Below are 15309 nucleotides of genomic sequence, written 5' to 3'. Positions count from 1 at the left end.
AATGTCATCTGTATTTTAATTTTAATTTTTTAGACAAGGAGTTCTAAAGCATGCGTGAGATTATAAAACCTGCATGGTGGTTGTGTCTAATTTTAGACTTTACTCAGGATTTACCAGCCTCTCTCCTTTCATTGTTGTCTAGTCAGCCATCATCGTCTGCTATTTGGCATTGAATCGGATGTTCATTCTTATTTTTCCATAATAAGTTAAATAAAGTTTGTTTTTGTGTAAATGTCTGATAAACTTCCAAACATCATGTCAAAACAAATTTAAAGGCTAAAAATTGCTTTAAAGAGAACGTTTTTAGGTGTGCTACAAAATATTTTAGTTTTCTAAACTCTGAGAGGTTTAGCTTATTGCTTTAGCCGTGCACGATGACAGAAAACATGCATTTAGAGTTTTATTAGTCGTCTGGTGTACGTTTCTCCGGCTCAGATCTGCATGATTTTGTCGTTGCCGTACTTGATAAGTGCATGAGTCTGTGTTGATAGCGGCTACGCCTGCATGCTAACGGTGAGCTAACAGTCCAGATCTAACCCACTGTTTTAGTTCGTGTCCCCTCCGTCCATGTCCACCACGTCACTCGTTCACTCACAGGTTAAGTCCTCCACCTTCTCCGTCCCTGCGTCCTAACTCAACACCGTCCATTTGGGTGATTGGCATCTCATCGACACTCAGTCCTTCTCTCTGTCTTTTTATTTCTCTCTTCTTCATCTCCGTCTCTCCACTCATTCACCCTGTCGCCAAGCAGGAAGTATTAAATCGACTCGCCGTTCCTCCTATCTTCTAGCCATCACCGCCGAGCGATCCAAGTCATGTGATGAAGGCCTCAACACGTTCAGAGAAGGGCGAGAGTCGTAAGTACCAAAGAGAAGTGTCATCTGATTCACACACTGCTAACGGCTAACTCTGGCTTGTTGTTGTTTTGACAGAAGGCAAACAAAAAGGGGGAAGACGTTCTTGAGAGACGGGGTGAGTTGTTCCAGTTCGATCAGTAGTGTTTCTACTCTACTCTGCTTCTTTGTAAGCATACATTATAAATGAATAGGTAGGGTTAGGGTTATAAATCTACCGTACATGTCAAATAAGAGCCCATTAATGTGGCCGTGTTTATACATTTTCCTGTGTGAGCTTCAATTTGGTGCGTGTAAAGATGTTTCCTGCAAACAAAAGAAAGTAGCCCACATCAGGCACTTCTCCTCCCAGTGAGCTGGTCTGATCTTGGTTCTGAAACCTGGATGTTCTGAGGAACGGCTTCTGCATGGCGGATAAAACACTGCCGTAAAAACCATTCATCCTGTCTACAGAGTTGCTTACGCAGTCTTTAGACCCCGTTTTGTGCGTAAGCAAGCTTGACAAATGAGGCCCCAGATGATCCTGCAGACAAAAAAAATCCAGATTAATAAGTTTTGTGCATTTCTTTTGTTGATTCAGCTTTGCACGTGAAGATAAAATGTTGTGTCCTAAATATTGGGGCTGAATCGGTGAATATTTTAACTTAGAAAAGTGAAACGGTTGCAAAAGGCCACATATTCCAATAGTTTTTTTTCTAAAGGTTAGAGCTAGGGATGGTGTATTTGGACTTAGAACGGTGGTTCAGTGTTCAGGCCTTCAAAGTAACATGTCAGAACTATTTTCTGTGTTTTAGTCTCTGGACAACATTGGGACGGAGGAGGTTCGATCCAAACGACACTCCACCTCCGAGCTGGGAAACATCACTTACAGCGACGTACGGAAAGAAGGATGGCTTCACTTCAAACAGATCCTCACGGAGAAGGGCAAGGTTCGTGCCCCGAGCTCACAAGGACACAATCAAACATAAAAAGATCCAACTGGAGCTGATGTCATTTTTCCTTTTGATTTACAGAAAGTAGGCAGTGGCATGTGGCCGTGGAAACGGGTCTACTCGGTTCTTCGCACCCATTCGTTGTTCCTTTACAAGGACAAGAGGGAAGCTGTGCTCGGCGGGGCCAAGATCGGAGGCACAACAGAGGACGAGCAACAGATCAGCATCCAGAGCTGCCTGGTGGACATCGCTTACAGCGAGACCAAGAAAAAGCACACGCTGCGTCTGACCACACAGGACTTCTGTGAGTACCTGCTGCAGGCAGAGGACAGAGACGACATGCTGGAGTGGATCAAGTTCATCAGGGATGGCAGCAAGACTGACAGCGAGGTCAGAGGTCACACTGATGCCGGTCAGATGGGGGGGGGTCTCACAGAAATGGAACGCTAACATGTTTGTTTCCTGCAGGAACTGTTCTCCAGACAGGCCCTCATCAATAAGAAGCTCAATGACTACAGAAAACAAAGGTGAGCTCACTCTGACTCGGTTCAGTCTGCGTTTCCCACATTTAGAGCAGGAAGGAATTAGCCAGATTTGTTTCACATCCTCTCATTTCAAACCGTAGATCATGACTCGTTCACCAGGTCCCAAAAGAATTTTTCCTTACACTTTATTGTTGACAGAAATGCTGTCTGAGGCGTTTGCATCTTCTGATCCAGAGTCTGTGAAGGTTGTCCGTTAACACTTGAGATATGCCGACCAGTGACCCAGATTATGTTCGCTGGGTGGAAGAGTGTCGATCTGGTGTCGATCTGCTCTGTCGGAACAGGAAAGCCTTAAACTCGTGTCTCTGTCGCCCCCTGCAGTCCGACATCAAGCAAACCGGATTCGTCTCCCAGAATGCATCGGATGATATCTCCATTCCTGCTCAAGACAGAAAATGCATCCGGAGCACCGCGCTCCCCAAAACCAGAGGTCAAAGGTCAGTGTGATGAAAAGTCAAAGCAGCCTCGCTGCAGCTGTTGTAAGGGGTTTAACCAAACATGAAACTGAGACAGACAGATGAGTACATGACACAGAATATCAAACAGCCTCAAACCATAGACATTAAAGCAACATATGTATATAATAAAAAAAAACTAATTTAAAAAAGAGAATCTCTTCTACAAAAATCCCACTTTATCAGTGAATCTGTAAAGCTGGGCGTACACTGTGCGACTTTTTCACTCGTAGCACTCAGCTTCAGCCCAAACTGTACGACCTCCTCGCAGGGCAGATGTGCTCACACTGTACGTCTGGTAGCAACACGCCGGACCTAAAAATATGCTAAAAATAGCAGTTTTTACTCAACACGTCAGACTTTTTTGTCTTGTTTTGCCTGTTGTCCTTCGGGAGTGCTGCAGGAGGACACACAGGGATTTATGGGGGTTGGATGAGGAAAACGAAATAAAGAAAGTAAATCTGTGTTTTGTGATCAGTTTAATTTGACATGAACACGACAAACACGCTTTCCTGACAATCTTTGTGAGGAAAAAAAAACGTGTAGAAATAAAAACGAACAACGTGTGTTATTAGGGAAATAGCGGGCGAGCGGTGTTGATGCATGATTGCGTATGCGCCGTGAGCGGTTCTGGTACTTACTGGGTGGCAGCCGCTCGCAGCGCCGCTTCACCCCTCACGAGGAACGATGAAAATATCAAACACTCCAGAAGTCCGTGCGAGCTCACGACTGCTGACCGGTAGCTGGTCACGTGGTGTTAATCGCCTCTCGTAACCCCCGTACACTACACGACGCTCCGCACAAAACTCGCCCCGACCTTGTGGATTCTCGCACGAGTGGAAAATCGGCTCAAAAAAGTGAAAAAGTCGCACAGTGTACGCCCGGCTTTACTGTCTAAATCTTTCATTTGAAATCATATTTACATTTAGGTCTGTTTAGTTCAAATCTTTCCCCTTTAAATACCGTCCCACATGGACACAGATGATCAGTTTTTGAGGGCGTCTTCATCTATTTTTGTGATATTAAAGATAAAAAAAAACCAACTTTGTTTCCAGATGAGAACAACCCTCCGAAGTCTCCGTGGGGAATTAACATCATGAAGAAGACAAAGAAGGCCGGGCCCAAAGCTTTTGGTGTGAGGTTAGAGGAATGTCATCCGGGAGTAAACAACAAGGTTAGCTCATCTGTCTTTGTCCTGATGTTGGTTTTCTCCTCTGTAATGTACGTCATTACATTCTCTTTGTGTCCTCTGTTCTCCTTTAGTTCATCCCAGTGATTGTTGAGTTCTGCTGCGGTTTGGTGGAGGAGATGGGTCTGGAATACACCGGAATCTACCGGGTTCCCGGGAATAACGCCATGGTGTTGCAGCTTCAGGAGCAGCTCAACAAGGGAGTCGACATCAACCCTGCTGAGGAGGTGAGAGAAAGCTCGCAGAGGGCTCCTATCAGCATAAGATAATAATAATAATTATTATTATTATTATTATTATTATTAAGAATGATTTGACTTTAATCAATTAGCGCTGTACAATTTGTTGTTTATCTTTAGAGGTGGCAGGACCTGAATGTCGTCAGTAGTTTACTCAAATCCTTCTTCAGGAAGCTTCCAGAACCTCTTTTCACCAATGGTGAGTCCAAACATTTCCTACCACCTGTCATTGACGTCACACATTCAAATCAAAACATCCCGTCTCACGCATTTCATCCTTCTGATGTCTTCACAGACAAATATAACGATTTCATAGACGCCAATCGGATGGAAAATCCATCGGAGAGACTGAAAACCATGAAGAAACTGGTGCGTTTTCTACATAATGTCTTCCATAAAGAGCAAGTCACCCCCAAATCAACTTTTTTCCCCTGATAAACTAAATAAACGAGTGTCTAATCGTGCTGCAGACACATGTAGTCAATAGTTTTGCACTTGAGTGCATTTTAGTTAAAATTTAAATTTTCTGCCTAAAACTGTCAGTGTTGTGCCGTTGTCAGGTAAAAACTCTGCACTGTATTTGAATTTAAATCTGCCTCTGCTATTGGCTAAGAGGTATGCTATGATGTAAACTGGTACATTATGATGTCACAATGCTGTGGTGAGTCTGTGTGTGTGTGTATTTGTTAGTGGCTCCGCCCTCACGGTCTACCAGGCAACAGCATTTGTTGCATTTTTTTAAACAAGAAGTGAGAGTGGAGTTAGACTCTGGTAGGGGGTGACTTGCTCTTTAAACAGCTTGGTTAACGTGTGCAGATTGGTTCTGGCTGGACCGGTTTCTGTATTTTCCTTTCTCCCCAGATCCGAGACCTTCCTGATCATTACTTCCACACTCTAAAGTTCCTGATTAGTCACCTGAAGACTGTGGCAGACCACTCGGATAAAAACAAGGTGGGTGTGTGTGTGTGTGTGTGTGTGTGTGTGTGTGTGTGTGTGTGTGTGTGTGTGTGTGTGTGTGTGTGTGTGTGTGTGTGTGTGTGTGTGTGTGTGGAAGAGCGTCTGTTATCAGGACTCACGACAAACTCACCTGAACTTAACTCTTGTTTGTTTTTGTGTCCAGATGGAGCCTCGTAACTTAGCTCTGGTGTTTGGACCAACCCTGGTTCGGACGTCTGAGGACAACATGAAAGACATGGTCACGCACATGCCTGACCGCTACAAGATCATAGAGACGCTCATCCAACACGTGAGAGAAACGAAGCACACGCGCCCGCTGCACGCTTGGTAAACACGCTAAACGAGTCTCTCTGTCGTTCACACAGTGCACCTGGTTTTTCACCGAGGAGCTCGATAAGGATGAAAAGGTACGTGTTTGTTCTGACATTCCATGTTCAACTTCCTCACCAAGAAAAACACGGAATTTTTATTTGTAATTTAAAGAAAATTATGATTAATTAAAAACAATATTAGCGTAGCAATAATAATGACAACGAAAAAGGTAATAACACTTTTGTTCGGCAGCTCATGCTTCAGAATAATAAAGTAAGGACAAAAACAGGCTCCAGCCTGTAGGTTTATCTGATGGTTAACATGTTTTTATTGTTTTACTAAAATCTAATTAATGGTTGGATGACTTTATTAATCCCTGAATCAAGTTTGATCATTAAAGCAGCAGCCAAGAAATCAGCATGAAAAATAGTAGCACACACCGTTAAAATCCCTATTAAAGAAACATGCAGAAGAGTAAACAATATATGGACAAATAGGGATGTCCCGATCCGATCACATGATCAGAAATCGGCCCCGATCACGTGGTTTCAGTCTGATCAGGACTCGGGCTTTACTTCCCGAGCCGGACTCGGATACTGGGTTCAAATTACAGGAGAGTAACTTGGTTCTCCTTAAAGGTTGTCAGGCTCCCCCGATGCCCTTACCTTACACACCCAGAAGATTCTACCTTTATTATATTATTTATATGGACTCAGAGTAGCGGGGATTTTTTAGAGCAGACCGCTGATTATTCATGAGCTGCATTCTGCACACGGCCACAGGAACACTTTCTACGTGGCGTCACCAAAAACATACAATTAACACACAGTCGTTCGTGTTCGTTCATTTTTATCTCTGGTAAGTTCTGTCTGTATTTGAGCATGACGTGTGGACGCGCTCGCGCTGCGGCGCTCGTCACTGGCGCAGCCGGGCAGCGCGGCGCGCACACCGCTTTTTTTGCGGTCAACAGATCCATTTGATCTGCTAGTTAAAAAGTGACTTGTGAGGTGAAAAAGAAGGAAGCAGGCAGGAGTTTTTCTGGAGGACTGGGAGATGCAGGAAGATCAGCGACAGACAGGACAGGAAGACAGGAAAACAAAAACCAAGAAAACAAAACAAAGTTCTTAAAAAAATAAAATGTAGGTAGACTGATCCCACTACACGTTTGTACCTGTATAAAGCAATAATTAATCAGCATGTAGTATTTATATAGTTGATACAATTCAGATCATCTTCAAAACTCCGTCCCATGCCCAGGGACGTATCTAAGCATTTTGGGGTCCAAGGCAAATACCCTGCCAGGTATTTTAAGTTGAAGTGCGATCTGTTTTTATATTAGACTTTTTATATTTGCAACAAAGTCCAAAAGTGAAGAATTTATGTTATTTATTACTTGATTGTTCAAGCTACCTCACAGAAGTGATCTGTTGGTAAAAATTTAAATAAAAAGGTAATTAAATAAAAAATAAGGAACATTCTGGAACTGTTTCTTACTTTATTTATTTATTTATTTTTGTATCGAAAGTATCGGATCGGGACTCGGTATCAGCAGATTCTCAAAATCAAATGACTCGAACTCGAGGGCAAAAAAACCGGATCGGGACATCCCTGTGGAGAAATAAAACAAGTGAAAAACAAATGTTCCAGCAAAGATAAACGACTGTTACAGTAAAAAAGTTAAAAGCACGATGTTCAAGAAGAAAAATATCATAAAGCCTGTTTATGACAACTGTCTCAGCGAGGACGGTGGTCACACAATAAGCAGTTTAACTTGAAGGGAAAGGCCTTACATGTCTCCTCTTACGTGGGAAATTAATGGGTTTGTTTCAGTTTGGGTCCAGTTTTGAAAATATTTACAATCTTGTGAAATGTAAAAAAAAAAAAAACTAGTAACATCTGTTATTACTCAGTAATATCACGATGACTCGGCTACTGGCAAAGAAAGGGAAAACTGAGATACTATATTATATGTGTGTGTGTGCTAGGGTCTTTTATCCTTCCAGCTGAAGACGGACATCCAATAGACCTGCTTGTTTTTTATACTACAGTTAAATAGCAGCAGCCAATAATGATTCATTCCTTATTAATGCTTAAGTACAGAACCTCTTAATCTCAGTATGAAATAATTAGGATTTTTAACTCTGGATTATCAGTTAATCATGTTATTAAACCTTTAAGTTTTTCTCATATTTCTTGATACGTGAACAATAATTTACAGATGAGTTAAAAATTCTATGTCATGTTTATGTTTATTTATTTAGCAGATGCTTTTATCCAACGCGACTTACAATTTATAACCTATAGGGCATGTTGTGATCTGTGGGGGAGACCGGAGTACCCGGAGGAAACCCACGCACGCATCGGGAGAACACACAACTCCACGCAGAAAGGCCGCAGCCGAGTTTCGAACCTGCAACCTTCGTGCTGCGAGGCAACAGTGCTAACCACTGCGCCACCATGCAGCCCATAGTTCATAATAAATATTTGTTTATCTAAGTTCACAATTCCAGAAAAGAACTGGTTCCTAGTTCTTTATTTTATGTGCTGTGGCGAGCTTTTACCCTCTTTTTCCAGTCGTTGCCACCCGTTAAGTCCACACTCGTACCCAGCTGCAGCTTTACCCCACAGTGTATTCAACATGAGGACAAACGTGATGCTTGAATGGCGTTTTTAGCAGCATATGGCCTGTATTTGATATAGCGCCCTCTAGAGTCCTGGAACCCCTCAAGGTGCTTTACAACACAATCAGTCATTCACCCATTCACGCACTGGTGGGGATGAGCTACGATGTAGCCACAGCTGCCCTGGGGCGCACTGACAGAGGCGAGGCACCACCGGTCCCTCCGACCATCACCAGCAGGCAACGTGGGTTAAGAGTCTTGCCCAAGGACACAATGACAGCGACAGACTGAGCGGGGCTCGAACCTGCAACCTTCCGATTACGGGGTGAGCGCTTAACTCCTGTTAACCATAGACATTGAAGAGTGGACGCTGCATCAATGGCTACTGCCTATGGTGGCCACTTTGTGGTGTCTGCTCGTCGTAATGTCCATGGTTAACAGGACGTTGTAACCTCGGCGTTAGCTCCAAGAAAATCTGGAGCTCTCAAACCCAGAGAGAACGTGGTTTATAAACCCGTTCACAAACTTTTACTGCACCTCTTTGTGGTTAATTACAGAACTCAGGCCTAAAAACACATGTATGTTGCAGGTTTTCTGCGCATCATTGTAATGTTGCAACTAATGATCTCTTCCAGGAAAACTTTCCCCTCCCTCTAATTGTTTTCTACACTAACTGAAGAACACGGAGACCGAAACATCAACACCAAATCATAACTCTGATGTTTAAACTGAGATTAGATTTAACTTTTAGTCCACAGCAGAGGCAAAACGAAACAGACTTTGTTCTGTCAGATGATTTATTGATGAGAATTGGAGCCTTTTCAACTGAAACTTCTTGTGCGTTTTTATTGGAACGTTTGAGCAGGTGTGGAAGAAGCCATAAACACACAAAGCTTTCATAGTTTTTACAGCCTGCTCAGTAAATCATTAGTATAGGTTCAGCTTCACTTCCATCTGGTCATTTATCTTTGACAAGTGGAACAGTTTATCTTTGCACTAGGGTTGGGCGATTTGCATAATTCTTCCCACCGCCAATCGTCAGTCCAAAAAAAGACGATAGGCAATGAATTTGTCAACGTCATGACGCACGGACTGATTTGGAACACAGAAGAAGCCCAAAGCATTTTTTTTTATATATACAAGCACATATGTTTGCTGGAAGAGAAATTTAGATGTTTGTTTTTGTTTAATTTTGTATTTGTAGTTTGGTTGAGTGACGTATAAGCGGCTCGTGTTAAACACGGTTAAAGTGTTAAAAAGAAGCCTCGTCTGTTTTCCCCTGTGGTGTCCACCATTGTGGTATTTTATTTAAGCAAAATGTTTTTCTTCTGAACGTCGTGGACTGCTGGGTTTCTTTCTTTTAGGAGTCTGAGTAGGAAATGGAATGAATCGCTGCTGCGTTTGGACGCCGTCTGAGGAGGCCGCATGATCCATTTATCCCCATTTCCATTTATCACTTTCGTTTTTTAAATAATGAATAATCAGTTGTTAAATTTGCATTCATTTTAATTATTATTTAGTTCAAAAGAGCTGAACAGAGTGCTCCAGTAACATAAATCTGCAATTAAACGATTTCACTTAAAGTAGGACCGTTTCACCTGCTGCGCCGCGTAAACCTGAAGCACACGTCTCTAGGGAGCTTGCTGAAGAGGTTATGAGGTTCTGGGTTTTTGCCTCAGACTCGTGGATGTTTAAATGTTCTGGATGAATCTACGCTCCGCCGATGACACACTTGAAAGCATTGGCGGTTTTAAACAGGGACCCACAGGGGCCTGGGCGCCTATAGAACCGGCCCTGGCCCCTGTGCTGAAGAGATCGGAGTTTTTTCCCCCCGTGCTGCCTCGGAGACGGGAACTAATGCGCTGCAGCGTTTCACACGGAGCCTTTAGAGCGCAGCACACTCTGTTAACAAACAAATAAATAAGCAAATCGCCTCCTGTAAAAAGACGACCGTAACTCAGGTCTCAGCCCGTCGCCGATTCATTCGTCCCATCGCTCAGCCCTACTTACAACCCTATCAGGGTAAGGGCTGAACGTGAAAATCATCTTATTACTTGTGATTTTGGCTGTTTTCTGATATTTCTTATTTAATTTTGTTATTTTTACAATAATGATATAAAATAAATAAATAGTAGGTTGTTTAATATTTCAAGGGCAGCCTGTAAATTGGCTTGTAGCGTTTTGAGCATAGCAGCTGAGCTGGGTTGGGCTGGTAACCAGAATCAACATGTCTCTGGAATCTGTTTTTACTTCTAGACTCCGGTGGACACCGAGGACGTGCAGCCCGCCCCAAACATCGACCACCTGCTGTCCAACATCGGCAGGACAGCTTTGCTTGGGGAGGCTTCAGGTGAGCATACCTTCTCTCTGCTTTTTGCTGCACGAGCCGACCGCACCTGATTACATAGAAACCACATTTAATGCTGCCTTTCGTTTAAAGCTGGAAGTCATTTATTCCCTGCTTGTATGTCAGGCCTGACTTGTACACTTATCTGAGCGAAAGTGTTGAAATAGTTTATTTATATAAAAATGATCAAAAATCATCTTCATGTAGAAAGCTGACAGGAAGTCCTTTCTGGTTCTAAGTTTGATGTAGAATCCTAAACTTTCCAACAGAACTGGAACGCAGCATAAGACCGTAGAAGGTGTAGTCTTTTAGAGCGTGTCTTTGATCGCATGCCTTCACTTTTCTCCTTTCTGCTGACCTCCTTGTTTCCTTCCGTGTTGCTCATCTTTCACTTTCTCTGTGCATCTCTGAATTTCCTTCTCTTAGCTGAGCCTGTGGAGCAGCCGCTGCGGTAGGATGGAACTCCCCTGGCAGTGTGTGTGTGTGTGTGTGAGCGAGGCAGAGAGGAGGTGTGTTAGTGGTGATGGCTTGTGTCTCTGTGGTCTCCATTACCCCTGAAAGCCAGCGTCTCCTCTCAGACCGAGTCTGTGTCACTTCAGTGTCGTTCCAGTTTGACTAATACCTCACGGGGCGACCAGATGGCTGTTAAAGCTGCTCCGTCTGAGTGTCCCCATCACCGAGAGGCAACTCAGTCCGCCTGTTGAGCAGCTAAAACCAGCGTTTTCAGACGGTGCGGCCCAATCATCAGAGTCCTAACCCGACTTCTGGCTCTGAGCAGTTTCTGATGTGCCACATCAAACCCTGAGTGTGAACTGGTCACTGGTGTTACGCCTCTGTGGAAAAAGTGTGTTTAGTGAAACCTTCAGATAACCTATCAATAAATCATGCTATAAATGAGAAGCCACATGCAATGAATGAAAAATATCAAAATTTAGGTCAATGTTAGACTGTTTGATTAGACACCAGTTTTTATGTGAATCAAACTGAGTCATAAATAATTAGTGCATGCGTTACTGAGCACATTTTAAGTTTATTAGGTTAGAAAACTGGTGCGATGAGGCTGAACTTGGCATATCTGTGACGAGCATTTTAGACCTAAAATGTGCTGCACAGACGCACAGAACGAGAATCTGCATTAAAATTTGTAGATCTCTTCCAATAGATGGACAAAATATAATAAATCTAAGTGGGAATAATCCAATTTTTATTGTCTCAGGAATAAAAACATGAAATGTTTGGGTTATTTTCATTTTAAACACACTCAAATAAACTGATAATTCCATACAAATCAATGGTCTGCTGGTTTGTTTCTACAGTCTTCCAGCTTAATCGGCTGATTATCTGTGGATGTAAAGCTAAATCTCTGATTTATCAACACAATAGGATAAATAACCGAGACGTTTCCTGAACTCTTAGTGAAATTGTGAAAAGTTAGATTCATATTTACAGTCAACATCTTTCAACTGGCACTCCAGATAAAGCTCCAGCTAGAACCCAAACCTCTCCTGGTCTCTAAAAGGAAGTATAAAGTCAGAACAGTTCACATTGTGAGGGAATGTTTCATTTATAAATGATCTGTCTGTGTCTGATGTCAGTCCTGCGTTTTTATTTTTAGTTTGGTGTGTTGTGGTTCCCTTCCTCCTCAAACACTATTCACTGTCTTTCCCACCAAAAACCATCACTTTGTAAATTGGTGTGTTTGAACTGGAAGTTGACATGATGAGAGGACGCCGAGGATGATGAGAGACATTTATATTTTTGTTTCTGATGGAAACCATCAAGCTTGAAAGTACCTGGTAGTTTTTATACTTTTCCCTTCAGAAGGCAGCCTCTGTGTCCTCTGCCATGACCGCTCAGGCTTGTTAACTGTGACTCTTCTGACCTACTGATGCTTTTATTTTCTGTTTGCACAGACTCAACCAACAGTGATCCAGGTAAACCAAAGGTAACGTATCCATCACACACACATGACCCTGCGCGGTTAAAGAAAAAGGAAAGCTTTATGCACCAGCACATGAGAAAACGTATCTTAAACATGTTGTAAAATTTAGGTTGAGTGTGCAGAAACACACAATATTCCTCTATTTCATTATTCATCACCCGTAAAAGAAAAGCATCTGCGTTAAAAACTGAGTCCGTCCTGCTGCTTGAGGGATTTAAAAGTTATAGGATCTGCCTGGATCTGCTGATGGATTTAAGGACTCCTCGTCAGTGTGTGTGTGTGCGTGTGTGTGTGTGTGTTAACACAAGGAGGAAAGACCTCAGCAATGATCTTTAGAAAAGCAGCTGAACTGTTCTGATGGGTCAAAGGTCTTCTCCAATCAGGAGTGCCTTCTACAGAGAGAAAGATTATAAAAAGGAAATGTGAAAACGTTTAAGACGGCCACTAAAATTCCAAGATCGAACGTTCTAGCAAGTTGACCCTGAGATCAGGGGTCAACACTTAAACCTGCAAAAGCAAATTTGGAAAACAAATTTGCTTAAAACATTTTCATGCCTCTTAACAATGTTCTAACATCGTATAGCTGTAAATATATTAGAGAATTTAAGAAATGAAATAAATTAATAACAGGGTTCTCTCATATTTGTCTAAAAACCTCCGCCAATACCACGTTTTGCACCAAAAGCAACTATTGAAAGTTTACCCGAACCGCCGCACTTCCCTGGCTCCTCCGCTCATCACACACTCGTGTATTTGGCAACAGAACGCCACTGGTGTGAGAGGTTCTCCGCTCAATAATACCAGTGAAGGAGAAACAGCCGGCTGTTACCACTTCAACTTTAGGACAAACTACCAGAGTCCCAAAAAGAAAATCACCATGTGAAATCCCGGACAACAAAAGACTTTTGGACCTAGGCGAGTGGTGTTTAGCGCTCTCTCGTTTACTCTGGTAATGTGGGTTTCAGGTTTCGGTAGATGTGTAACCAGTGCAGATACCCGAGGGGAGGGGTGAGTGTCCAGTCACTGTTTGTGTTCGAAGATTTGCTCTAACAGCTTTAAGAAAGAGACAAAACTATCTCAGGCTCTACCAGCCTCAGTTAACAGGTTAAAGGCTAAAGTTCATGACAGTAAAAATGGAAGATTGAAAATCCGAATGAACCCACAAGACTTCTGGAGTGATGCATTTTGGACATGAGACTAGAGTAGAGATAATTACCCATAATTCACAGCTGTGTGTTTAGAAAAAACAAACAGCATATAATCGCTAGAAGCCGATGGCAGCTGTCAGCACAGTGGTGGAGAGATGATGATTTGGGTCCCTTGTAGTCCTTGGTATACCAAAATTCCTCTAAACAAAAGAAATCTAGAGCAGAAGTTTGGAACAAACTGGGTCATGAAACAGAACAATGACTGCAAACATTGCAGCGAATCTAAAACAGAACCAAGACTTTGTGTCACAGGGTCCAGTCCAGGACCATAAAGGGGACATTGCATGCAAAAGAAATCATCGTTTGCACACTTTTGTGCTGCCATGTGGGTCTGTACTGCCTCTATAAACACTCCAAACATGAAAAAAGATGTCCAGTCAGTGTTTGGTTTTGGGATTTATGTACCTAAAATAATCCACTTAAAAAAGTCCCCATTTGTGATGTCACAAATGGAGAAAGTAGATTAGTACCGCCTCTCACATGCAAGAGACAGCTGCTGCTGCTGGAGGAGCAGCGGCTGTACTTGGAGCCCCTCCTAGATATCGGAGCTTCTCAGTTTATAGCAGCCTGAATTGGGGGGGGGGGGGGGGTAGCTCCAGCTTGTTCTCTAAAACTGGGCGGACGCTGTGCGACTTTTTCACTCGTAGCACTCAGCTTCAGCTCAAACTGTACGACTTCCTCGCAGGGCAGATCTCACGAGTCATGTGCTCACACTGCACGACCCAGTTCTCGGATGCGACCTGACTGCTCACACTGTACGTCTGGTAGCAACACGTCGGACCTAAAAATATGCTAAAAATAGCAGTTAATACAAGACTTTTTGTCGTGTTTTGCCTGTTGTCCTTCGGGAGTGCTGCAGGACACACAGGGATTTATGGGGGTTGGATGAGGAAAACGAAATAAAGAAAGTAAATCTGTGTTTTATGATCAGTTTAATTTGACATGAACACGACAAACACGCTTTCATGACAATCTTTGTGAGTAAAAAAAAAAACGTGTAGAAATAAAAATGAACAACGTGTGTTATTAGGGAAATAGCGGGCGAGCGGTGTTGATGCAGGATTGCGCATGCGCTGTGAGCGGTTCTGGTACGTTTTGGGTCGCAGCTGCTCGCAGCGCCGCTTCAACAGTGCGATACCCTCACGAGGGACGAGCAAAATTTCAAACACGCCAGAAGTTTGTGCGAGCTCACGATTGCTGATCGGTAGCTGGTCACGTGGTGTTAATCACCTCTCGTAACCCCCGTACACTACACGACACTCGGCGCAAAACTCACCCCGATCTTGTGGATTCTCGCACGAGTGGAAAATCGGCTCAAAAAAGTGAAAAAGTCGCACAGTGTACGCCCGGCTTTAAAGTGGCAGAGCCCTGAAACGGCTCATTGTGGAAGGTACTGAAACTGTCCAAAATAAAACTGCTGACATTGCTTCATGTGAGATTTAGTACAAGAACTTCATGGACATGTTTTGGAACGACCATAGAGGTATTATAGCTTAAGAAAATTGTTATAATATGTCTCCTAGAAGAGAGCTTAATGTCTGCAAACCTAAGTGAGGAGTGGACCTGAACTCTTGGTGTTGCCGCGGAAGCTGGTTCTAGCGGCTGTGGGACTCAGCTGGACCGTTTGCAACTAATTTTTACCTCATTTTTGTTTAACTGACCCGTAGAACCTGTTGTGTTTTTGTGCATTTGAGATGAGATGTGATTT

The 15309-nt window shown here is 43.0% G+C and overlaps 1 protein-coding gene across 9 annotated transcripts in view; it reads left to right on the top strand.

The window, feature by feature from the left end:
* The window catches only part of arhgap23a (Rho GTPase activating protein 23a), a 95939-nt gene that overhangs the window by 78960 nt on the left and 1670 nt on the right, over positions 1–15309 (top strand). For 6 of the 9 annotated variants that reach the window (XM_015948841.3, XM_015948838.3, XM_015948840.3 and 3 more), the window contains 15 exons: positions 752–857; positions 933–972; positions 1649–1783; positions 1868–2176; positions 2255–2313; positions 2653–2768; positions 3842–3960; positions 4050–4202; positions 4335–4413; positions 4510–4583; positions 5076–5165; positions 5335–5460; positions 5537–5578; positions 10361–10454; positions 12365–12396. In XM_015948841.3, coding sequence (XP_015804327.3) covers positions 752–857; positions 933–972; positions 1649–1783; positions 1868–2176; positions 2255–2313; positions 2653–2768; positions 3842–3960; positions 4050–4202; positions 4335–4413; positions 4510–4583; positions 5076–5165; positions 5335–5460; positions 5537–5578; positions 10361–10454; positions 12365–12396 — 1574 coding nt within the window. Of the gene's footprint in view, positions 1–751; positions 858–932; positions 973–1648; positions 1784–1867; positions 2177–2254; positions 2314–2652; positions 2769–3841; positions 3961–4049; positions 4203–4334; positions 4414–4509; positions 4584–5075; positions 5166–5334; positions 5461–5536; positions 5579–10360; positions 10455–10877; positions 10903–12364; positions 12397–15309 lie in introns of all 9 variants that reach the window. The other 3 variants (XM_015948843.3, XM_015948837.3, XM_070551425.1) reach the window with 2 other exon arrangements.

The sequence above is a fragment of the Nothobranchius furzeri genome, chromosome 5, assembly GCF_043380555.1.
Source record: "Nothobranchius furzeri strain GRZ-AD chromosome 5, NfurGRZ-RIMD1, whole genome shotgun sequence".
Classification (NCBI taxonomy): Eukaryota; Metazoa; Chordata; class Actinopteri; order Cyprinodontiformes; family Nothobranchiidae; genus Nothobranchius; species Nothobranchius furzeri.
The sequence above is the reverse complement of the archived record's forward strand: the minus strand, read 5'-3'. Positions and strand labels throughout refer to the sequence as shown.